The sequence below is a fragment of the Hippoglossus hippoglossus genome, chromosome 4 (genome assembly GCF_009819705.1).
Source record: "Hippoglossus hippoglossus isolate fHipHip1 chromosome 4, fHipHip1.pri, whole genome shotgun sequence".
Classification (NCBI taxonomy): domain Eukaryota; kingdom Metazoa; phylum Chordata; class Actinopteri; order Pleuronectiformes; family Pleuronectidae; genus Hippoglossus; species Hippoglossus hippoglossus.
In genome coordinates this window covers 19,712,497-19,737,816 of record NC_047154.1, presented here as the reverse complement: position 1 = coordinate 19,737,816, position 25,320 = coordinate 19,712,497, and the positions used below count along the sequence as shown (strand labels likewise).

At 42.4% G+C, this 25,320-nt stretch overlaps 2 protein-coding genes across 3 annotated transcripts; one reads left to right on the top strand and one right to left on the bottom strand.

Annotated features, from left to right (window-relative positions):
• The first annotated feature begins 3,420 nt into the window (after positions 1-3,420).
• ddx49 (DEAD (Asp-Glu-Ala-Asp) box polypeptide 49) lies at positions 3,421-10,163 on the top strand. The gene is made up of 13 exons (XM_034583952.1): positions 3,421-3,674; positions 4,528-4,651; positions 4,746-4,831; positions 4,985-5,106; positions 5,198-5,385; positions 6,432-6,572; positions 6,735-6,810; positions 7,236-7,312; positions 7,461-7,558; positions 7,660-7,734; positions 8,209-8,297; positions 8,416-8,487; positions 9,121-10,163. Exons 1-13 carry the CDS (start codon positions 3,560-3,562, stop codon positions 9,295-9,297), a joined length of 1,440 nt encoding a protein of 479 aa, XP_034439843.1. The 5' UTR covers positions 3,421-3,559; the 3' UTR covers positions 9,298-10,163.
• An 881-nt stretch (positions 10,164-11,044) lies between these two features.
• On the bottom strand, positions 11,045-23,689 carry upf1 (UPF1 RNA helicase and ATPase). 2 transcript variants are annotated; one of them, XM_034583949.1, is made up of 24 exons: positions 23,281-23,689; positions 22,764-22,906; positions 21,306-21,395; positions 20,654-20,821; positions 19,702-19,882; positions 19,351-19,512; positions 19,029-19,116; positions 18,633-18,731; positions 18,400-18,508; positions 18,076-18,235; positions 17,836-17,954; positions 17,546-17,710; positions 17,063-17,177; positions 16,743-16,886; positions 16,192-16,405; positions 15,928-16,045; positions 15,142-15,298; positions 14,776-14,918; positions 14,198-14,372; positions 13,723-13,804; positions 13,446-13,607; positions 13,105-13,325; positions 12,572-12,694; positions 11,045-12,308 (listed from the first exon to the last, which is right to left on the bottom strand). In XM_034583949.1, exons 1-23 carry the CDS (start codon positions 23,449-23,451, stop codon positions 12,575-12,577), a joined length of 3,306 nt encoding a protein of 1,101 aa, XP_034439840.1. In that variant the 5' UTR covers positions 23,452-23,689; the 3' UTR covers positions 11,045-12,308; positions 12,572-12,574. The 2 variants fall into 2 exon arrangements, with proteins under 2 accessions (XP_034439840.1, XP_034439842.1); XM_034583951.1 differs by having other exon boundaries at positions 12,167-12,308; positions 19,032-19,116; positions 23,281-23,451.
• Positions 23,690-25,320: the final 1,631 nt, after the last annotated feature.

Below are 25,320 nucleotides of genomic sequence, written 5' to 3'. Positions count from 1 at the left end.
TGGAGTTACTAATTGGTTGAAAAAGAAAAATAACATAAAGATATTTCAACCACTTATTCTTCCTTGTTCAAGCTTCACAGACTTCCCTTGTGAAACTGGTGAAAATCACATTATCATCATGCTTGGAGAGAGAGAGAGATCTGCTCTTCACCCCCTGTTAATAGGCCGGGATTTGGTGTCACCACAGATTTGTAATAAATCACTTATCTGCCCGAGTGTGGGCTGAGGATGGAGCGTCAAATGTGGTGGAAGAGCGAAGAGGAGCAGCTCGGTGATCACGCTGCTCAGTGGCCTGTTACAGAGATGCAGCTGCTCCATGTGCTGCAGGGAGGCAGCAGGCGGCATCAGATCTCTGCCTCACATGCAAACAAACCCTCGTGCTCCTTTACAGAGTCACTCCTCAGCCGGTCGGAGGCAGTTTGAGGCCTGATGCTGAACCTTCAGGTCTCTGACACGCAGGCCGTTAACCACCTCTGGCAGCTCAGTGTGCAGACACAGATGGGTCCTCGTGTTGAAGGAGTGTTTACCAGTCGGGCTGTGGCTGAATCCAACTCATGATATCTCATGGGAAAAATCCTCCCATAGCACCTTATACTGTATCTATATTATGGTTTCTCCATGTTTACATTCAACACCTCCTTACATGTTTGATGGTATATTCTTAAATTACAGTTGTTCTCGTGAATCCCACCTGTACATATTGTTTTTATAGATGTTTCCGAAAGCCCAGTTTAATTCAGTGTTAACAAAAAAACAGACAAATGTATCTGTACATGTTCTCTCTTTTGATATAACGTTTGGAAAAAATAAAACGAGACGTGAATAAAGTAACAGTCTTTTCATGTTGATTTTCATTCTATGCAGAACGTACTCGAAGCCTGGTTGAGTGCTTTAATAATAAAGACAATAAGGGGATAGTGGTGTTACCATGGTATCATCATGAATTACTTATTTCACGCTCATCCATGATGGTGCAACATCTAGGTTACTCTGTATTTACCTTGTATGAAAGAGCAAAAACACATAGTCCATCAATGTCCCCTATCAATGATGGTAAATATCCAACATCCAGGTTGTGATGTCAGTTTAGCTCATCAGTTAAAACATGAACATAAAAGTTAAATTTAAAGAGGTTGAAATGTAATTTAGTCGATTTTTTACAGAACAAACCAAGTTTCCTCTGAGATGTGTTTAAAATCAGAAGATGCTGCAGCCTCAGTAATTTCAGCTCCATGGTTTTAGTTGAAGGTTTAAATCCTCAGACCAGCCGGGGATGTAGAGGACGCTGTTAACACGCCACAGTGCACATCAGCCTGCTTCTGATAACTGCTGAATAAAACTCACTGACATTTTCAGGCTGGTTTCACGTGGAAGAGTCACAGGCTGCTTTAAGAAAATGGTTCCTGGGTCTGAAATGACGAGAGGATAACATTTAAAAAAAGATGTATGATTTGTGGTTGCTCATTAATCACACGAAGAACATCGTGACATCTGTTTTTGTGTTTTTTTTGATCTGCAACTGTCGTTCTTCATCATCAATCTCTCCATAATGAGACAGAACATCAGACCATCTCTATCACAGCTGAAAGGTCATTTGTTTCCACGACTTGATGTGAGATCTGTTCATAGACTAACGGGAGTAAACAGAGCCAGATCAGCAGATTCAGAGGAAGCCTGCTGCAGAGACCTGAACTGTTGTGTTCATCCGGGTGTCTGACATTACACCGTGGGACCTATTAGCTCTGAACAAGGCTGGATCATCAACTGGGCAAAGTGTGAACGTTTCCCAAAAGCCCCAGTGAGCGGATAGTCTGAGTTCATTTGTTTCTTTGAAAGTGTGTTTGAGAAGATGTAGAATTCGATTCTAATCTCAATTAAATTTAAAATGACAAGAGCCTAAAGATCCTGTATGGTTACCTCACCCAGAGCCGCTGTCTTGTGGAGGGACCTTTGATTTAATAGCTTCTTTATTGAAGTTCGTGCTGTACTCACATGGTATAAAATCTCTTAATGCAGAATACAATGCTCAGAGCATTTTACTGAAGTAAAATGTAAAAATAAATACAGAAAAATTGCACTGAAGTAAAGTAAAAGTACCACATTAACTTTTCTACATGAGTAAAAGTAAGTACTTGCCTTTAAATATACTTAAATTAAGACATTATTCCCGAATGCAACTACTACATCATGAACTGTAGCTATATTCTGTTTGATACAATCATAACACTCTGTCAAGCTAATAAATAACTCTGCAGATGAGGCTACACTTTGCATTGTCATATGAATGAATGGTTTTATTATGAGTGGGCGCTGCTGCTGCAGCAGGCGGAGTCTAACGTTACCTCACCGCTGGGATTGGATCAATGAACCAGTTCTCCTCTGTTTATGTGGAGGTGGTGGGACAGAGGAGGATGATGGTGAAGCTGTCATCTGTGATGGACAACCAGTCGCACCCTCTGCAGGACCCCAGCACAGCACTGATTCACCCTGTCTGAAGGAGAGGTATCTCAGGTCATTCCCTCCTGCAGCAGTAAGACTGTACAAGCAGCTCTGCTCCCAGTAGAACTACAGGCACCATTATAGACTGAAGCTCTGGTTTAACTCTCTTAACTGTGCAATATTCATTCTGTCTGTGTAATACAATAGTTCATGTGCAATCCATTGACTGTAATTATATTCTCACACTGTATTTATGTGGTTTTTATTCCATTCATATTTCTCTATATCTTTTATATCTCCATACACTTAAGTATTGCATGTTACTTATTATTACTCACTGATTTATATATTTTTGACTCTTCCTGCTGTAATATTGCAAATTTCCCCCATTGTGGGACTAATAAAGGATTATCTTATCTTATCTTATCTTATCTTATCTTATCTTATCTTATCTTACCTTACCTTACCTTACCTTATCTTATCTTTATTGATTACTTAAGTACTTTTACTTTTTAAAAAATTCTTTAAAAACAATATGAGCATACAACACAACACATTGTAAAAAAAAAAGTAGTGGAGTAGAAAGTACAGATATTTTCTGATAAGTAGAAGTGAAAAGTATCTGAAAATTAATCTAATCAAGTAAAGTACAGATACATATAAAATGTACTTTGTTACATCCAACCACTGTGGGGTTGTCAATAGGGGTCTCCAGATAATTAATATTATTATAATTATTTGCCTCTGGACCTGAAAATGGATTGAAATTACAATATATTGATGATTATAATGTAAATGTTATTATAATGTAAATGTTATTATAATGTTAATGTTATTATAATGTTAATGTTATTAACACTGGGGAGGAGCTGGGATCACTTCTTGTTTTAGTCATCACTATACATGAGGAATTTGTTTGACCAGCAGGGGGCAGCAGCGCGCCCCGCCACGCTGCCCTCTCTTGCGGAAGAAGACGGAGACGTCGCGTTGATGACGTAATAAAGCAGCGACTGTTGATGCCGCACACGAGGATGCTTTAAAGAGAGTTTCTCGTTGTTGTCTTGTCAAACATTGTTCACAGAGGTTTTCTCCGAGGTGTTGGGGACGAGGTACAACAGACATGGCGGACTTCTCGTCGCTGGGACTGTCAGACTGGCTCATTAAACAGTGTCACCAGCTGGGAATCAACAAACCCACTCCGGTGCAGGAAAACTGTCTGCCACCCATCCTCCAGGGTGAGACCTTATATTAACACCTTATATTAAGACCTTATATTAACACCTTATATTAAGACCTTATATTGAGACCTTATATACAGTCTGTGGGTAAGACCTTATATTAAGACCTTATATACAGATTGTGGTAAATGTTCAGGTGAAACACACATCACCAGGTTATAAACATGTAGTGTAAATATCCTCCTGACCGCTGAAACCAAACTCCATTGAAGAATTTGTCAATTTAACGCTCCGTGCCTGTATCAGAGAAGGAGGATGTGAAGTTCTCTAAAGTGAGCAAACATTGTTGTTTTCAGGAGTTATACCAAATGATCTGCTATCATTTTATATGAGCTTGTTTGTTTTCCTCCTGATCAACACTGTAAATAGTGATGTGATGTCACTCAACCTGATCTTTCTCAAATGATGACCAAACAATTCCTCTATATTGGGGAGATCTGACCAGTCAAAGTTGCAACGATCCCCAGCTCATATCTCCCTGAATAAGGATCCGTGACTCATAAAAGTTCAATTCCACTGGTTTCTCATGTAACCAGATCAACATGAAAGTTTTCATTCATAACTATTACGCCAAATCACAAAAGTGTAAGGATTTGACAAGGAAGTATCCAAATACTCAGCAGAGGTTGACAATCAAAGTTAGAAAGTTGAGGCATCAAAGCTGAGCTGATTGGACCAGAAAGACCTTCCAGTGATCTTCAAGGTCTTCAATCAAGCAGAGTTTGGTTTTAGAATTTGGTCATTTGAGGTGGAAATATTCATTGAAGTAACAGAGCATGTACTTAAGTAGAACTGAGCCCAGAGCTGGTGTATGAAGGTGTTTTGATATTTGTATTATTTGTACACACAGGTCGGGACTGTATGGGCTGCGCCAAGACTGGCAGTGGGAAGACGGCTGCATTTGTGCTCCCAGTACTGCAGAAACTGTCAGAGGACCCATATGGTATCTACTGCCTGGTGCTCACTCCTACCAGGTCAGTGCTACTTCAGCTAAACCTTATGCCATTGGGACAATTTCACAATACGTCCCCTCCCATTTCTCCAGCTAATAAATGTGATTTCATGCAGGGAGCTGGCCTATCAGATCGCTGAGCAGTTCCGAGTCTTGGGGAAACCTCTGGGTCTTAAGGACTGCATCGTCGTAGGAGGAATGGGTAAGTACACATGTCACTGCACGGAATTATATATATATATTATATATGATCCCATGTTGCCCGACCTCTTGTCATGTTGCTCAGTAAAGGCAGACATAACTTCTGGGTTCGGGTTCAGCATCTGTCTAAAGCTGTCCTGTGTGCTGACCACAGACATGGTGGCCCAGGCCCTGGAGCTGTCCGACAAGCCACACGTGGTCGTAGCGACGCCGGGTCGACTGGCTGATCACATCCGCAGCTCCAACACCTTCAGCATGAGCAAGATCCAGTTCTTGGTGGGTTCAGGAGTTTTTTCCGCTTTCACTTGTATATTCAGATTTTAAATGTTTATACCAAGAAGACCAATGTTGCAACGTTGTGTTTCAGATTATGGATGAGGCGGACCGGCTGTTAGAACAGGGCTGCACTGACTTCACCAAAGACCTGGAGGTGATCCTGGGGATTTTACCGGCCAAACGTCAGACGCTGCTGTTCAGCGCCACGCTCACCGACACATTGCAGGAGCTGAAGGGCATCGCCATGAACAGACCGTACTTCTGGGAGAGCACATCAGAGTAAGAAACCTGCTGCTCTCAGGCTGGTGACAGGATTATTTAGCCATGTCAGCCATTGAAAAGAAGGGGAAATGAAGTCCTCTTTGTGCAGAGTACTAAACTTGTATTTGTAAATATCTTAAAAAGCAGTCAGGGTCAGACTGAGTGTTTTCGCCTCATTTCAGATGCATTATTTGCCTGAAATCGTGTGAGTTATTAATGAAACAGGAGCAGCAGTGTGGAAGCTGAATCTGATCTGAGGCGTAACTAAAGATTGAACAGCATTTTATGCACAAATGCCTTTGGATGCCCAAGAGTTGTTCAAATAACTGGAGCTAAATGTTACGTGTGGTTGATCCAGGTTTCCCCTGGATGAATTTCTGTTCACATGATTTGCAGAGTTCAAACGAGCACGGATATTTCATGGAAAGTTATGGAATGGAAACTTTAATGAGCGTTTAATCTACAGCAGCGCCAGTTTCACCAGGAAAGAGTCAATCCACCATTAACCCATTAATACACGAGGATTACACTGCAGTTTTTTTTAGAAAAAAGATAATAATGAAAAAATACTAAGATAGCACAAAGTCCTCTTAAATTGTTTAACATTATTCTCTGGGGAGGAAAAAATCAGAAAGCGCCTTCTCACAATGGAAATGAAGAAAAAAAAAAATCCTGGATCCACCCCCAGTGTGGTCGTTAAATTTGAACTTGACTGAGCTTCACTGTGGTAAAAGTTCTCTCCTGTTCATTCATTACTTGTGTTGTCTTTTCCTGTCAAAGGGTCTTACATGGCTGAGAGGAATTTTCTTTGTGTTGTTAAATCCAAACTGTAATTTGAGCAGTTTTCATCAGGCTGAACATGACGATGTCACAGACGCTGTTTTTATCCGTGTTTTCAGATTTTCACAGAATCATCTCAGTTTGGTCATTCGTATTAGTGGCAAAGCATTTTAATATTCATCATTCCCCCTGTATACAGTCTGTGATTTCTATACTTTAAATAAATCTGGACCTTAAACCAGAATGCACATGAAAGAGTGAATCGTCTTGTTTGTTGTTAACAGGACGCGGACGGTGGAGGAGCTAGACCAGAGGTTCATCCTCACTGCAGAGAAGGTGAAGGACTCCTACCTGGTGCACCTGATCCAGACGTTCACTGACGAGCACGACGACTGGTCCATCATCGTCTTCACCAACACGTGCAAGTACGATGCCCGGATCTGATTCAGAGGCTCATAGAGTTTCTAATGGAGGCTCTTTAAATATGATCGTTTTCTTAGAGAGTCTGCCACTATGTTGTTAATACATATAAAAGTATATTTGTCTCACAAGATGATTGGTGTGTTCTTATTAATTTATTTCCTCAGGAATTGCCAAATCCTCACCATGATGCTGCGGGAATTTCACTTTCCAACGATCTCCCTGCACTCCATGATGAAGCAGGTGAGACTTCATCTCAAACACTGTTTCTCTCACATCATCCTTCAGTATCTTTTGAAGTAATGAATGTCTGCTGGAGGATGTTTATATGGTTATGAGGGAAACACCTTCACTTTGGAAGAATAAAAGCTGAAGAGGAGCCGAGTTAAGTTTGCACTTACAAAGAGTTAAAGTTTGCTTTGTTTGAAGGAACGCTGATAACGGAGATTTCCTTTATCACCAGTCGTTACACAGCTGCTGGACAAGCTCCTGCTGCATGTGGAAAACTAATTAGTCCAATTAAAGAAGCAAAGACAGAAATGAGAAAGGAGCACAGAGCCCTGGTGATAATACAGAAACAATGCAAGTGTAAGGGATTAGCGCAGGGAAGCTCTTTAAACCAGATGAATGGGCCTGCAGAACAAACGACAGCTCTTTATCTCCTCCAGAAACAACGTTTTGCAAACCTCGCCAAGTTCAAGGCCAGCGTCTACAAAATCCTGATTGCGACAGATGTGGCTTCCAGGTAAGAAGCTTTGCTGAGCTGCAGCATCTCGACTCCACACAGTCTTAAACAGATTCTCCACTGAAGGAAGCCTGAGAGCATTCGTACAGGCAGCTGTAGACAGGCGTGATCCCGTTGTTTGACATCCTCGCTTATTTCTGTCCCACAGGGGTTTGGATATTCCAACTGTCCAGGTCGTCATTAACCACAACACCCCCGGCCTTCCCAAGACCTACATCCACAGAGTCGGGCGAACAGCAAGAGCAGGTACGGTTAACACTGTCCAACACTGATCCTCCAGCATCGTCTATGGATATACGTCTTAAACAAATGCAGCTCAATCCTGACCAGGTTTTCTTCCTCTGCAGGCAGGAACGGAGTGTCCATCACTCTGGTGACACAGTATGACATCCACCTGGTCAACGCCATCGAAGAGCAGAACCGTAAGTCACAATCCGATTCACAGGAACATGTTTCCCTCCTGCCTCTGGTTTCATAGACTCAGATCCATCACCTGTGTCTTTAGAGCTCGGCCTGATAACTGTAGGTGTTGGTGGCTGCAGGGTAAACAACTGGTTTACTTGAAATGAAGCAGGTAGCAATTTAATCACGCAGGTTAGAAATGATCAGATTGCATTTTGTTATTAATGGTTATGGTCAGGACATTCCAAGACAGTGATACCCATGTGAAGTTGTCACGTTTGAGAACAAGTATAGAATTTATAATATTACAGTATTGATATATTACGTTTGTATTAATTACTTTGATAGAAAAGGTTCGAATGATACTTTCCTGAATTTATCACAAATCAATGGAAAAATGTTTAAGACGTGATGTCACGAGATAATGTTCCAGGCCACATGTGAAGCCAATGTCCAACGTGCGTGCTGATGTACCCAAACTCTTGTTTCTGCAGATACAAAGCTGAAGGAGTACCCTGTGGAGGAGAAGGAAGTCCTGCAGATCCTCACCCAGGTCAATGTGACCAGGCGACGCTGTGAAATAGTACGGACGCCTCTTTTCCTCTCATTGCTGAATGTTTCCAGTATTCAGGATAATTACTGAATCTCCAGCCATGTATATTTATATTTTTCCGATGTTAATCTCCTTTTCTGATTTGTAGAAACTGGAGACATCTGACTTTGATGAGAAAAAGGAGATCAATAAGCGGAAACAGCTGATCCTGGAGGGGAAGGTAAGTTCCTTCATGTTTACAGTCAACCACTAAAACATTTGTTTTTGGCACATTTAACAAACACTATCAAGGTGAATAATCACAAGCTTCAAGTTCAGTTTATTCTACATGTTTGATAGTTTCCTGTGATTTCCTAGAGAGAAACTCGTAACTGGAAACTTATGTTAAAGTGTGTGGAAAGAGCCATGTCATGTGGTTTTAATTGTAGAGAAGCTGGAGATAGTTACCTTTTAGTCTCATCAGAGCACAAACCGCTGCTAAATATGTAAAATTAGTCCACAGGCAAACAGTTAATGACTGTAGAGCATATACCTCAGCCAAGGAAGAGCTATCTTCACGATTGTCTCGTTCTTATTGTAGAAATATAAAATCCATTGTTTAATGGATAATCCTACTTTATCATCAGACACGGGTGAAAGTTTATAAACTTTAAGAACTTTCTGTCCCTCTAATAATTTACAAATCAGTTCTTTCCAGGAAACAAAAACGTGATAGAACATTTGTCTTAATCGGGGAAAAAATCCCTACGACAAACTCTGATTTGAGATGGTGTCATGCAGAGTTTGGAAACAGTTTAAATAAGAACGTTTCCAAATGTCCTGTTGCTAATTTGTGATCGTCCTTCCGTCCCAGGATCCAGACATGGAGGCCAAGAGGAAGGCCGAGCTGGAGAAGATCAGGACACAGAAGAGGAGGTTCAAACAGAAAATCCAGGAGAGCATCCAGAGACAGAAACATGGACACCTGAAAAAGAAACTGACAAAGACAAAACACATGGAAAAGAAAAAAGCTCCACAGGCAACAGCGTGAAAACAGCTGACTCGTGTACATCTTTTTATTGTATAATATCTGTAATATTTTCCTATTTGTCAGCATATGCAAATAAATTCATACCGTGAAAACAATTGCTTGACAGCTTTTATTAGTTTACTTTAACAAGGGAATCACCATGTTGTGATGAAACGTCACTGCAAATAAGATTCATCGTTTCAAACAAACAGGTATTTACATCACATTGAGACCATTCATGTCATCTCTGTGGATGTAGAGAATCACGGGAGTTGGATGCAAAATGTTTCATAACTAACTACAACTGAGACACTTCTTCAATAATCACTGCACGTGTTGCGGCTCAGATGGAAGGAGGAAAAAAATAGCAATAAAAATGGTGGCAGCAGGTTTTTAAAGCTATAACATGTTAGGAGTTGACGTGTGAAACTAATTCATCGCACAAACGGAAAAAGACTCGTACAAACAACTACCTCTACGTCAATTAAACATGGCGACGTCTACTCGCAGAATGATTGTCACATGTCCGTGGAGATGAGAAGCAGGTGAGAAACAACAGTGGAATACATTCTGTGTTCAGATTCAGAAAAAGCGTAGTCCCTGGAGGAGATACAAAACTACAAGTCCTCGGACAGTTCGAGGAGAAGATACAAAACTAAGGAAAGGAAAACAGCCTCGTTCCCGGTGTCTGCAGGGTGCTACAAAAAACAGATTTTAGTAAAAAGTACACAAACATGGCTAAATTACACCCGAACGACATGACGCGGCACAAAGCAGCAAATCATCTGACAAAAGCAAAGTTTGGATGAAATCGGGGGAGGGTTTTTTTTGTTTTTTTTTTATAGGATCCACAAATCTGGAGAGAAACTCTACAAGGAAAACATGAGCAAAACAGCTTTGCACAACTCAAAAGTCCACAAAAGAAACTGTACCAGCCTCCATTTGCTTTGACTCCACAGAGAAGGAAGGTGGCTTTCTTCTTCTTTTCTTCAGCCCATCCTTAACACAACCCAGCTGTACAACTCACTGACCTCATCTGTTTTTATTAGAAAAATAAAATATACTGAGTCCTTTTCTGTGGGTTTTCCTCAGCACTCTCGTGTCTGGAAGGTTATTTTTTTATTTATTAAATGCTGGTAGTTGTTAGTGATTTTAACTACATTCATGCTTGTGCTGCAGCTGTTTATCTGAAGGTGATTGGTTCTAGGCACTGAGTCAGGTTTTTCATTCACTTCATTTATCTCCTTGCCGCCGTCTCGTCAGTGCTGAATGGCCTCTCCACTATGTGACTGGGATAAAGTGTCTTTTTAATCCACACAAAGAATCCAGATTAAGATGATTTGTTTTTATTACAGGGTGTATTTGAGGTTCAGTTTTCATTTATAAAGTCTGAATTTGTCAACTCACGACAAAGTATAAATTTGCAGATTTGGGTCACTGCTCATGCAGCGTGCTTTGTGTGGCAGGGTCACGTGACCGTCAGTGTGGCTGTGCAGCCGGTGAACATTCACAAAATCAAAATGCCGTGTGAAAGGACACTGGGTCAAATCTGTGGTCATCTGTTGGGCCTATAAAGTCCTCAAACCACATGTGTTCAACGGTTTAACCCTCAGTGACCTGAACTTGTTTTCCAGATGTGGATACTCTCATCCTCCTCTTCCTCAGCCACCTTCCTTTTCTACTCCTTACCTGTGGTGGATTGATTGCCACGGCCTCCACTACTATCATCATCATCATCATCATCATCCTCCTCCTCCTCCTCCTCCTCCTCCTCCTCTCGCCCCTGGTTTCTTGTTTGGTTTCTTTTACCTCGAGCAGGGATTTGCGTGATGAGTGTGGTCAGTCCACAATCCCCTGAGGAGTCACTCGATGCAAAGCGCTCAAGCATTTGCCGATCTAAGCGTACACAGATTGTTTAAAAGAAGACATCTGGTCACGAAGCACAGCCGGACATCAACAACCCCTGCGTTCAAAAGATTAAAATAAGGAAAAAGCCTTCGCTGAAACATCAAATGACACTGAGCTGAATATTCAATGCTGGTCATGTCTGATAGTTTCTATGACTTTTTTGCAATTTTGTGCTCTGTGATAAGAAAGGTACTTCAGAGAAGAAAACTGTCCCATGATGATCGCGATATCGGAGGGATTCGCGCCTCATGCCTTGAAAAAACAAAAAGTCTGAAATCCCTGCGTCGCTCCACCACTGGCGTGTGGTCGAAACCACCCCATGAAAGACCTTGTGACTGAACCGGTGGTTCTCAAGGCATATGGAAGGTATTTCAATTCAAGCCTCCTCAATATCAAGCACAGAAACCGTGTTTGTATTTCCTCTCCAAGAGGGCGTCGACCGCTGCTTCTTTGAGGCTGCTGAGGTTCTTGGGCCCAGTAGATGACTGTTGGTGCCGCTCTCCTCCCGTGAGAAACCTAATTTAAAATAGTCTGGGACATCGTACAGGTTGAGCAACCAACCGACTCTTAGGATGGGGATGTGTGTTGCCTGTTTGAAGGCTTTCTGCAACCATGTCGGTCCAGGTTTGGAGAACTTGTTCTTCAGGTTCAGGTGGGAGGACTTGGGTCCTCCTCTGAAGATGACTGTAAGAACTTCTCCGTTCTCTCCTGGAGACAGTGAGGTGCAGGGGGTTGGGTGGGTTATTTTGTTTAGGAGTTGAGCCTCATTTGGATTCCCACGAGAGACCGTCAGGATGTCTCCCGTTTCCCTCGGCAGCTCGACCACACGCCCCCATCTTCTCGACTTCCCTCCTTCACTACGCACGGGCATCGGTCCCTGCCTCTCGCTTGTTCACTCGGCCTCTCTTGCCATCTCCCTGCCCATCTGTTCGAGCCCTCTTCTTCTACCCTCTTACTTCTCTCGCTGGTCATTGGTTTGGTTTCGCTATCCCGTCGCTTTCACTCGGTGGTGCTTCGGTTGTAGCAGAGGAAAACAGGTATCCATTTTATGTTTTTATTATTTCCCAGATTAAAAAGCTGATGAACTAAGCTCAGCTCAAGCCTAGCTCCCTTCTTCAAGCATCCTGCAAGACACAATGCAGGGTTCATTAGTTTTTGTCCAAAGAGAAATAGAGAATTAAAAAGTCACAACAGCTGCGAGAAGTTTACCGAGCTAAGCTTTTGAAAAGTGATGTTTTATCTCTGTCGATCATTTAAGGTTCATAATGAGCATTATAAAGGCTTTTGTGACCTGGTGAGTGTTTTGTCAATAAACAAAAAAGTTTCTTCCAGCAAGAACATCACAGTGAAATCCTGATTACCCTTGAAGAAACCTGAATACACTTACACTTTAATACTGTGACAGTCCAGTCACTCCGCCATGCTGATACGCACGTTCACCCTGGTAAGTTGAGTCCTGGGACAGAGCCACGTCAATTTGGGACTTGAACTCATCTCCCAGGTAGCTATCCTGAAGAACAAGAGGACAGCAACAATATTACAGCAGACCACTTCAAACTCAGGACTCCTTCAATTCTAATGCAAACCTTTCCCATAAGATTCTGTCAGACATGCACTAAACTCCAATAAAGATGTGAAGTGTGTTTGTGATAAGAGCTGACGACTGTGTCGGGGGTGCTGTAAACATGATCATGTGATTTCCGCAGCAGAGTTAATATGTTACTTCCTGCCTCTGTCTGCTGCAAAGGAATTTCAACAATAGTTTCACTAGTGAGATAAAGTATTTTAAGGACTACAAAAAGGGACAACTTACCATTATCTGTATTTAAAAAAAAAAACAACTGATAACTAATGAAAATATAGTAGAATATAGTATATAGTATACTAATCATGAACAAATCTTAAGCATGGATGTGTTACCTGGGAGAGCTCTGGCTGGGAAAGGCCAGGCTGGCTCATCTGAGAGGGCTGGCTCATGGATATGTAGCCTTGTGTCAGTGGCCCCTGGGAGAAGGACTGGGAGGCCCCATCCTGGCTGACCTGGCTGTTTGGTCCATTACCCTGACCGGTGCCCTGGTTCCCAGAGCCACGGACCCTCTGCCGCCCGCCACGCCCAGGCTTACCCTTCATAGCCCCACGACCTTGATGAGGGAAAAAAATAAAACAGACAAGGTAACCAACATTATTCATTATTCCCCTTTTAAGATGTGGACCCGAGTTTCCACACTTTCAGCCACTGTTTTATTTCAGTGCGGGTCTACCTGCAGCGGGGCCGTTGGTCTGACCCAAGTAGCTGGGTGGAGGCATAGGAGGCATCACCAGGTTGAAGGGTATGGGGATATTCAGGGCGGCCATGTGACCGGGGCCGGCCCCAATCATCCCGATCTGGTCATGAGTTTGAAAGTACATGGACGGACGTCCGGCTGAAAGAAAACACATATAACATGGCTCATGTAAATACACAGTAGGTAACAGAGTTTGAATTAAGTTATTGTCTTGTGTCACACCACAATGTACTGAAAAATAAATAGTCCATACCAGCATTGCTGCGGTCGTAGGCGGAGCCAGGGATGAGGGCCTCTCGGGCATCATACATCGCAGTGCTCATAAAACGCCCACCCTGGAAAACACCACATATTTCCATTCAGTACAGTTGCAAACTTTCTCAGATTTGGGGCTACAACTAACAATTATTGTCACTGTTGCCCCATCAAACACTTGGTCTGTTAAATCTCAATGCATAAAAAAATGTACATAACAATGTCAAAGAGCCAAAGTTAGTGTCTCCAAATATCAGGTATTTTCTGGCTAGTGGTCTAAAGCCTGAAGATGTTGAATTTGCCATCTAGGGGACTGAAAAACCGCAAATATTCAGAGTGAATTTATTGTTTAAATCTTTTTAAAGAAAATAAAACAGTAACACTTCTTAACAGCTTAGTCAGAATCAGTTTGCCATCTTGTCTTCTGATGTACGTTTCCACAGTACAATATCTGCACAGCTGGTTCCACTCACAGGGTTGATGGTGTTGACCAGCTTGCGAGGCTTGCTGAACTGCATGAGGCTCTCCCTCAGGTTGTTGAGGGGCCCCTCCACCAGGACCTTCTGCTCCTTGTAGTTGTTCAGCAGGTTGTTCCACAGCGGCTGCTTGGAGAGGGCCTTCGGGTTCCCCACAATGATCACACCATACCTTCATTCACAACACACACGAGCATAAGACTGCTGATCAGAGACTGTGGGGCAAATGTTGAAACTACTTTGAGTCCATTTTGTGTGATGACAGCATCGAATTCAAATTACTCTGGCACTAGTTTTTGAGTGTTGAAATTCCAGTAGTCTGATTCCTCCTACTATGAACAAAATTATATGAGTAGGCATGTCTAACTTCAATTAAGATTATTACAAAGGGGATAATATGAGTGTTTAAGTCACCATAAAGAATTAGTCAGGTGAACTTTACAGAGACTAGTTGCCAAAAAGAGTACGTATCTGATTTTCATTACTCCTAAATTTGCTTCTACATGAAGGTCTAACAAGTGCACTGTGTGCTGTGCCAGCTTTAACAGCTTTAACAGTTTTATTGAGGATCTTACTTGGCTCTGGTCAGCGCCACGTTGAGACGACGAGGGTCATTCAGGAAGCCGATGCCCTGATGCTCATTGGCACGGACGCAGGAGAGAATGATGAAGTCCTTCTCTCTGCCCTGGAAGGCATCCACGCTGGCAATTTCCACTTGCTGGAAAGGAACATGACACGGACGGGGATGAGGAGTGATGCTGACAACTTCAGTAAATGCTCCATCGACTAAGGGAGAATTACGTCCATTTGAATTTTAATAAACTTTTATAATTTCTGTGAGGCTTTCAGGGAAAACAACCACTACTCAGACCATTTTTGCTCAGTTGACACGATTTTTAATCAAAACATTACTTAGTCATCTTCTCAGATCTGTGTGGTACCTGATAGAGTTTGGTGTGCAGGGAGCCACTGAACTGCATGTACTGGACCAGGTAAGAGCGCTGACCCTCGTATGGGGTGATAATGCCGATTTGGTCGGGTTTGGCTCCAGCCTTCAGCAGCCTGGTGGTGATCTTCTCCACATTGGCAGCCTCGGTCCTTAAAAACACCAGCAGGAAAAATTACCTCACAACTTCATGGGAGTAGACTCATAGTGGTTTTAAGACAAAGCGTGTATGCTCTGAATCAACTTTATACAGCCTGCACAATATGGTTGAAGATATTTTCTAGTTTATAAAGCTGCAAATAAATGAACGCAATTAGTCATGAGTTTCCCTGCACTGTTAAAGGTTAAGGGAAATAAATAAAATAATGGGACCAATTTAATCTCACTTTGAGTAAAGTATATTCCTGCATCAATGAGGTCTATGTCCCTGACATTTCTGTTGATCATGGCTGACAAGTGGAAGACTTTCTTTGTCATTTAAGTAACTGCTGCAACTGTTTATGGCTGCCTTACTGGTTGGGGTGTGAATGCTGCGAGCGAACAGCCCATAGTGTGTTTGCAATCCTCAAACAGAAGAGGGAGGATGTAGCGGTGATTATGAAAACAATCATCATCTTGTGATCAGGTGGTGTTGGGTCTATATAAATATTACAAACTAAACTCTGTACTGTTTCCAACAAGGCAATGAACACAGAGGGAGGCTTCATCTAGCCCTTTCCCCGTCATTGCATTAAAATCACTTTGCATGTTATGTATGAATGAAGTAACGCAAGAATATTACCTGTTGAGGTAGGAGGTTCCAGAGCTGGCTATCTCCTCCTGGCCCTGAGTCACGTAAAAGAACATGGGCTTGTCCGGCTGTGGCCACTGGAAGTCGAAGCCCTTCTTAATGCGGTCAGCTGCGAAAGGCAAGGATATTTTAAATATGGTTTTAGTCTTTTAAGGAGTTTGTAGAATTTCATTTACCTGGTGAGGTTCCAGCTAAAGTGAAAACTAATTTGTCCCTCCATTAAACCAGATAATGAGCTGCTAAACTTTGACAAACCTGCGGTGACGCCATTCTGCAGGGAGCCCTCGTAGAAAATGTTGGAAGGGAAGGCACTGAGGGCAGGGTGCATGCGGTACTGGACCTGCAGGCGGATTGGTCGGATGCCCAGAACCACCAAGCGCTCAAACAAGGACTGGGACAGACCTGCCTTAGCTGCCTTCTTACACATCACTACAGGACCCAGCTGGCAGTGGTCGCCCACCAGAATGAGCTGTGAGGAGGAAGAAGTGCAACATGTGGGTTAAGAGGAAACATTTCTTATTAACCATGGAAAGATTATTAGTCTAAAACAATCTATAAAACTGTAAGATCATTTTACACAGATTATTATTCAATTATTTTAACTTTTCTTGGGTCTTAAAAGCTAAAATCCAGATTAGTCAAACAGTACTAAAATCATGTCAAAAGACGTGTATGAATATGCACCTGTAATATTATTCATATCATATTATTGATAGAGCCAATCAATCAAATTTGAAGTTTGATCCAAACATTATACTGAAGACATCTCAACATTATAAGTTGTTTAAGCCAAACATGGCGTGTACCTGCTTGGCTCCCAACACCACGGGCACCATACACTCCGGCTCAGTGGCCTGGGTGCTCTCATCAATCAGGATGGAGCGGAACTGCATCTTGGCCAGGCGGGGGTCTCCAGCCCCGACACAGGTGCAGCAGATCACATCAGCATTCTGGACAAAAAGAAAGGAAGACAGTTTATAGACTTTTAATATTAAGATATCTTTTGATTACTTATTATTTTTGAATGCATAGTCAAAACTGTCTGAAAGCAGACTGTTTTGTAGATTGACCCCATTCACAGTTTTGAGTTGGAATGTTGGTATGACACTTTGAAGATGCTCCTCACCATGAGCAGCTCCCTCTCAGCGGTGCGCTTCAAAGCCCTGTAGCGTTTCTCATCAGCAGACGACAGCTCACCAGTCTCATCCTTCAGCTGTTGCAGCTTCTGTAGCTCAGGCATACTGTGGAGGCAAAGACGAATCAGGGTGGTAGTTAAATGTTAGTTCGATATTACCAGTCTGTGATCTAATTAATAAATCATTTTAATGCACGCATCATGTGGTGGTGGAAGCTTAGAGAAATGTTTGCAACATGTCATGGCTCAAGATCAAGGCCGTCAAGTTAAATTTAGAAAAGTAAATTATTTTAGATTCAGTTTTTCCCCCAGGATACAGTTGCAATTGTTTGCAAAGACATTTGACATTTATCATGACTGAAGCTCTATTAGACATCAAATATTATTCTGACTGAGCACCAGTTCCCTAGACGTACAATTAATTATGAACTAATTCACAAAGAGGTCTCGTGTGTGGAGGACATTTCCTCTGACCTGTCCATGTTGCTGATCTGGTTGTGCAGAGCCAGAAAAGACACGGGTGACTCGATGGCCTCACGGCTCTTGGCGCACAGCCTGACGACCTTTAGTCCAGTCTTGTCAATCTTCTCGGTCAACTGGTCCACAGCGATGTTACTGGGAGCACACACCAGAACTGGGCTGCAGGACACACAAACATATACACCATAAAAACAGTTAGCAGAAGAACAGTAAATGCTGTTACTTGATAAAAAAAAATAATGACATCACATATTTTTTGAGAGTACCGCAATAACAACTCTTACCCATTGCCCTGTCGGGACAGGTGGTAAACAATAGTGGCAGAGGTGACAGTCTTTCCGGTGCCGGGAGGACCCTGAATTAGACTGAGAGGCCTCTGCAGCACCGTCTTCACAGCATACACCTGAATGTGTAGAGCAATTTAGAAAAAAACTGTTATGGTCAGATGTTGCCAAAGCAAACACATGTCTATTTTGAGAAAGAATCCCCCTGATCACAGGGGAATCTGGTCAGTGAGGTCTGACCTGTGAGTGATTGAGGTCAGGCAGGCCCTGAGCAGTGAAGCGCTTTGGCAGCTGGCACTTGATGGTGACATCCTCCACCTCATGGCCCAGCAGTTTGTGGTAAATGTAACCAGACACAGAAGTCTCATCCACTGCAAACGTCTTCAGGGCGCTTTGCATCCTGCAGCAACAAATGTCAGTTATTAACAATTATTTATATCATCAAGGAAACTTTGTATTATATATGCATTATACTATATTCCTGTTAAGTAGAATAATATTATGACTAAAGAAATCAAAATTAAATGTTCCAGTCACATCTTTGGGTATAAGAGTTTTGCCTACCTGTCAAAGGAAGTTGACTTCCACACAAAGTCCACTTGGAAGTTGTGGGGGATTTCCACAGGTGCTCCAACGCTGCTCCGCAACTCGATGGCAATTTCATCTCCATAGTCTTTAAAAACCGGCAGTTAAGGAAGTTCAGCATTATCTGTACATTATGTCTAGTAAGTGGGGGTAGATGGTTATGTTTTACATTAACGTAATGGAGCATGTGCTGTAATCTGCATAAAGGATACTGTCAGGGACTTTGATGACATGACCAATGCCTTTCCACATCGGGGCCAGATCTCCTTTGTATCGCAGGCAGATTTCATCACCCTGCATCAGCCGCATATCTGGGATTGATAAAAAGGACACATGTTAGAAGCCCTTAATTACTCAACCCCCCCCCCAAAAAAAACTAAGGAGCATAAGCTATGTTCTCAAACCAAACAATACAATACCGTGAACCTATAAAACAGCACAAAACCCCACTACAAAAAACAGAGGCAAGGACAAAACCAAGCACACATGCCACCAAAAGATGCAGGGTCAGGGGAGGTTTCGTGCAATTCTGACAACTGAAGAGGGACGGGAAGGGGCTCTATCAGCACCACAGAACCACATGGAGGAAGTCAAACTCAGCGAATTACCACCTGAATCCGTCTTGGGCAGTGTGAAATAGGCAATCCGCTTTTTATTCAGACCCAGGTCCCACCTGACTGTTATATTGTCTTGGGTCTACAAAAGAAAAATAGGAATATATTATCAACAAATGAATAATAGGTAAAATGTTTAATATCACTGTGACAAGATTCCTGGAGAGGGCAAACAATAAAAAAAATTTAAAAACTCAACTTAAGCAGCATTTTTAAATGCAGCATTACAAAATAATAATAAAGGACATGGACAATCAATGATAAACACTATTCTGTGAGTTAGAATCTCCAGGATCTCTTGAGGTCTTTTAAGTACCTGGGACTCCTTAAGCTTCTTGTCGTAGTCAGCCTCCAGTTTGACCAGCGGGCCAAAGATGTTTTGGTACTGGTAGGCGTCCTCGTACCGCAGCAGCACATGCTGGGGTTCCTCATCCACGCCCGGTTTCTCCAAGTCCTCCAAGGTGGCGGTGGGATTGTCCTGTGAGGAATGAAAAGGTAACTACTAGCCCTTCACTTCATCACACAATTTAAAATCCACAAAAAGATTCCCTTTCTCACTTGCAGATGCCTCTTAAAAATGGAATTCAACAGGTAGATACCAAACCTTAACCAGCTCTAGTTAAGTTTTCAAACTTCTGTTGACACTGCTCAGTCATCAGGCACATACCTTCCAGAGCTCCTCAAGCTTGTTGATCTGCTGGGCGGTGATCTGGCGTGCCCGAAGCTGCTCCTGCTCCGAGGGGATCTTCACCAGCCAGGACAGAAAGCAACGATCCTGGATCAGTGGTTGCCACTGCGAGCTGTCCCAGTTGATGTCTTTTAAGCTACTCTGGCTAGCACAGGGCTGCCTGCATGGAGACACAAGGTAAGAAAAATAGAGAACTTGGATTACGTTCAATTTATGTGTGGGTTTTTTGCAGTAATCAGATTATGGCAGAGGATTTTTTCCTGCCTTGAGTACAGTCATAGTTTGGGTTACAACATGATATAAATCAGTACAACTTCCTCTTCCTACAAGCTTGTCAAAGACATGTTGACAAACATGTTGGCTGATAAGTAACAAAATGTAGAACAGTACCAACTACAAGTTTGAGGAAACTTACATTTTTACAAGAGCACCGACAATTTGTTTCTCAATCGCAACATTGTCTGCTCGGTAATATAGATTTCGAGTTCAAATTTCAGGTTTTCTTATCAACCATGTTCTGGTTTTCATATTACTGATTTGGTCGTGTTTTATCTCATTTTAATTGGGATAATGTACTGCACAGCTAGTTCTGGAAATGGGCTTTTAACTTTCTTGCCTTCAGAAAAATGTTTTAGTTTCTATTGTCTAATTCTGACCAGGCAATTTCGTTTTGCAGCCATAAACATTTATAAGGTAGCTACTTTTATCATCTGACTGACTATTCAGGCATTTCAGAGGGACTGCGTCAGTTACTGGAGCCTCAGGATGCAAAGAATTTGCATGTTTCGCTTTCAGTTGATGATTCAGAGTAACTTATGATAAGAGGTTCAAAGTTGTCCACAAGAAACCTGTTTGACCAACAAATACTGAATTTTAGGGCATTGGTAACTGAACTGTCACTGTTAAAACATACTGCCCGGCCAGCACCTACCTGCAGAGTAACACCACCACGGAATCAGCTTTGGCCGGGATGAAGCCCAGCAGGAAGACATTTCGACAGCCGCAGTTGTAACACTCCAGCACCGTCTCTCCCAGTGGCCCATCTTTATGCAGAGTCACCTCTTTGCATTTGGCTCTCACCAAGTGGTTCACAATGTGGCTGGAAGTAAGAGAACAGGAGTCAGATGATTAAGAAAAAGAAGAAAAAGAAAAAGAAAATCACACTCAATGACACTTGTTGTGGCAGCACTGCAGCAGAAATCAATTGACAGTTTATGTAGTGTGTTGACTTACAGTACAAAGACAGGACAGACACCGGGCATCATTTTACAGTTTTTAAACAAATGGGTTAGTGTATCGAAAATGTCAACAGCTGACAGGAAATAAACTTGGTTAGTTAAACACGGTTCCTTACCAATGAAAATACAATGAAAAGTCTTGTTTAAACTACATCATGCAGAGCTCTCTTTATACCCATTCAACATCATCTGAGCATTCACAGCTGGCTGATTGTGATGTGGGCGAAACTTAAAACATTTAATTACAAACGTACAGTCCAAATTTTTACTAGAGACAAAAAGTTATTGCAATGTTTGTTATTCCGGTCTATCGAAATACTGTCAGATGAGGAGTTCATTACACACCTGCCAGATGTGTTGCCACGTCCATTACAGAACCACTTCTTGCTGGTGTTGCAGTACACCACACATGCTGGATCATGGATACCACAGTAGCTGAAAAATACCATCAAAAACGCATGTGAATTACTGCAATATTAAATTAACATTCTGCCAAGTGAGGTGATGCCAGACGGACAACAGGCTGGATTAGTGTCCGAGGGGATAGCAGACTGTATCTTACATGTAAAGTTTAACAATATAATAATATAATAATATTCTATAAATACTTTTACCCTGCAAATTTCTTTGTGTCGTCATCATTTTTATGCAAAAGCAACATTGACAATTTTCCACATTTGTTTATTACTGCATATCTAGAAGAGATGCAACAAGTTGTCATTTAAGTGATTACATTGTTGACTATATTGATAATATATTACTCACTCTAGCCATTTATTTACAGCAAAAATGCAAAAAAATGCAATGTTATCAGCTTCTCAGATGTGAGGGCTTGAGTCCCCATGATAGCTGTCTGTTCAAACATTTGCTTAGTTAGTGATGTATGGAAAGATCTGAATGAGAACTGCAGGGAACTGTTAGTGATCACTGAACCACAAGAGCCACAGAGAAAATAAGTAATATTATAACATTACCATGCAATCATCTAAAAAAAGAAAAAAGAAGAGCAGTGAGACCATTTCCTCAGTAATCTTAACTCTGTTTCGTAGGTGCAACTAGGTAATATTAATTCAACAGTTCTGCAAATAAACCCACCCTGACTGATATACTGTCCAATTTGTGTGGTGTGGTGTTGATTCAACTTTGCTGACTTGGAGGTGCTGTAGACTTCTGTGGTTATAAAAGGACACGTGTTTTTTTTAACGATTTTGTCGACTTCATTTATATGAATGACATGAGGTTCTAGGTTCGTGAGGGACTAGGCTCCTAAACTCATGACTAACAACCCTCTGCACATCTGTTTCCCTGCCCGTTTGCACTTTATTTGGAAAAATGTGAAACAACTGATGAACACACACACGTGCATTAACTATTCTCACACACTACACATAGTTAAAGTTTCATTTGCAACGAATGTCCCACTGCACCTTTGAATGTATATAGTTTTGTATTATATATGACTTTTTTGTATTTATTTTAGTAAGTTCTTTCTAGCTGGCTTTAACTTTAATATAAGTATTGCACTGCTGAGCTGACCGGGTTCTTCTTGTCCAACACCTTCCATTGTACTGTCGAGCCTGTGCTAACTGCATGTGACAAATACAACTTGAAATCCAGGCTAGGCTACATAACAGAGACACATCTGTACGATCCCATTCGGGTCAAATGCAGCACAGACTACTGACTAGATCGTACAGTCGAACCACCGCCTGTCTTCAGCAGTTTCAACACAAAGTGAACATTAAATGGTGTCTTCGGGGGTAAACAGGACACTGAGGTCCCGGCATGGTGCGGCTCCTCTACCTGCATGCGTGCACGGGCAGGTCTTTGGTGTAGTACGTGTCCTCCTCATCCTCCTCGAAGTTGAGCTCGGTCAGCAGCTGACTGGCTTTGGCCACGGAGTCCTCCACTCCACCGTTCAGGAGAGCCTCATCAGGACCATTGACCTGCAGCACAGCACAAGCTTTACCAAAAGAAAACTCACCCGATGCTAACGATTAGCAGCTAGCCGCTAGGAAGCGCGGAAAAAGCCAGTTGAGTTAAATGTGAGCTGACGTGTTGTCAGTTCTCTCGACGCTTGGATTTTGTTGACGAAGTTAGAACCCGCCAAAACCGAGCGGGTCGAAACAAACCCAACAAAAACCCACCGGATGTCACTTTACGAGTTTAGTTAACGAGGGTTTCTAGCTAGCGGCAAGCTAACAGTTAGCCGTTAGCTGCTAACCTCCAATAATAGCGGGGTGGCGGATGAGCTAGCCGCGGCTAACGTCAGTACACCGCGGTTTTGTCGCGTCTTCGCGTGAAAATAAAAGCCCCGCACCTGGCCGTCCAGCTGGCTCTGGGTCTGGCCTTGGGTCTGCGTCTGGCTGGGTAGCGTGAAGTCGGTGAAATCGTACTCGGAGCCCTGGGTGTCCGCTCCGAGAAGCTCCGCTTCCTCGGTGTCCAAGAAGGTGAGGGTCTGGGAGCTCGGCCCGTACGCCTCCACGCTCATCTCGACTCTACACTTTCGCTTCACTCAACGACTTCCGGTAGTTCGCCCGTGGATGAACTTAGTCCTCGCGGTGTTGTGTTCGTAAGCGACGCCCGGGAGACCGAGGTCTGGGCCGAGGGTCTGAGTTTGAACCCGGACAACAAGCGGAACCGATGAGAAGCTCGACTGATCCGGCGGCTCCGTCACAGACCGTCCCGACGTGTGACGTAACTGTGGACCAGAGGCACGTCACCACCGCGAAGAGCCCTCACTCTGAGGTTTTTTCCGGAGACCCAAACAGCTACAAAGAACTACTGCAGATGAGATGGATGAGATGAGATGAGATGATCATTCATCAGTGCCACAATGGGGACATTTGCAGTGTTAACAGCAGCAAAGAGTGCCGTTAACACACTCTTTACTGTATCTCTGAAGTGTTAACTTAATCAGTAATCACAAACAGGCTGTTCTAAGAGATCATTTCATAACTAATGTCATTTTTCCACCTTCATTCACTGAGCCTCCCCTGACCCTGTCCAGAGGCTCGCTGGGCAGCCCACACACAGTGCACAGCTACATTCTTACCATATAAGTGTGGCGATCCTCTATGATAATGCTTACGATGCTAATGTTTCTTCATTCAAAATAAATATCCAGTTCACACCACAGACTGCATGGACCTGGACTCTGGGTCTGGAAAGTAAAGCCAACGTGGAATGCCTTTAAGTCTGCATTGTATCTAAGGGCCAGCAGGGGGCGACTCCACTGGTTTCCTGACAAGATCCTGGTCTCTAGTTTCAAGTTTTACTCCCAAATAACCTGTAGTTCATTTTGTAGAGTTAGATCACGGTCCCATTCAGAATGAAATAGCTATGGTGTGGCTGCCGTTTGATGACTACATATTCAAAATATACAAACTATGCACATGTTCAGAGTACAACATGTCAACAGCACCAAAAAATAATTAAATGCATAAATAAATTTATGAGCCACTTTTTCTGTCAAAGCCAAACACATCACAAGTCCCAAAAAAATGATGGATTTTGAAAGAGGGTTTTGTTAACAACAAACCATCCATTGTTCTAACAAAGTGATGTAAACATATCTGTAGAAAAGCAGTATGTTTACTAATGTATTCTCAAACAACATGCTTGTTGAGTATAAAAAAAACTTGTGTGGAGACTTAAACCATATCTGTGCAGAAATCAGGCCAATTATTTAAGACAGAGCTGTGCTTCTAAGTCACATCTATGATCTTTGATTGGCACCTTTAATACAACTGTGTGTTTGTACATTTGACAAGACATTGAACCGTTTTTCATAAAAAAACACTGGTGGAAAAATACAAAGTTGAAGTATTGGACACAAACATTATTTATGATCCTTTAATTCTTTACCTCAAAGCTTTTTCTTTTACAAAGCCAGTATTACTTATTGTAACAGTGCTATGTTAATGTCAGAGGCAGAGGAAACTCCCTAAACACAGGAACTCACAATAATTCACAGAGCCGTTATGTTATTGTACAACAGATCACGCACAGAGATAAAAAGTATTCTTGAGGTAGCCACACATCTGACTGGACAGAATCAGTAATATATCTTTGAACTGACCCGCTGAGCATTTTTAAGGCCTCATAACACACATAAACAACAGCAAGGCACAGGAAAGAGTCAGGGTCAGAGGTCACCTCGTACGTAAACTCGAGGCTTTCACATTTGAGAGCGGACACATTTTTTAGGGGGAGCTCCTCCACAACTCTTTCACATCTCAGCACTTGTAAAGCCACACAGTAAAATACTAGCACCTGCAAATTTATTTCTAAAATTTGCAATATTTCCAGAAGAGTTTTAAACCACATCAACAAGACAGGAGGTAAATGCCAAAGGCTG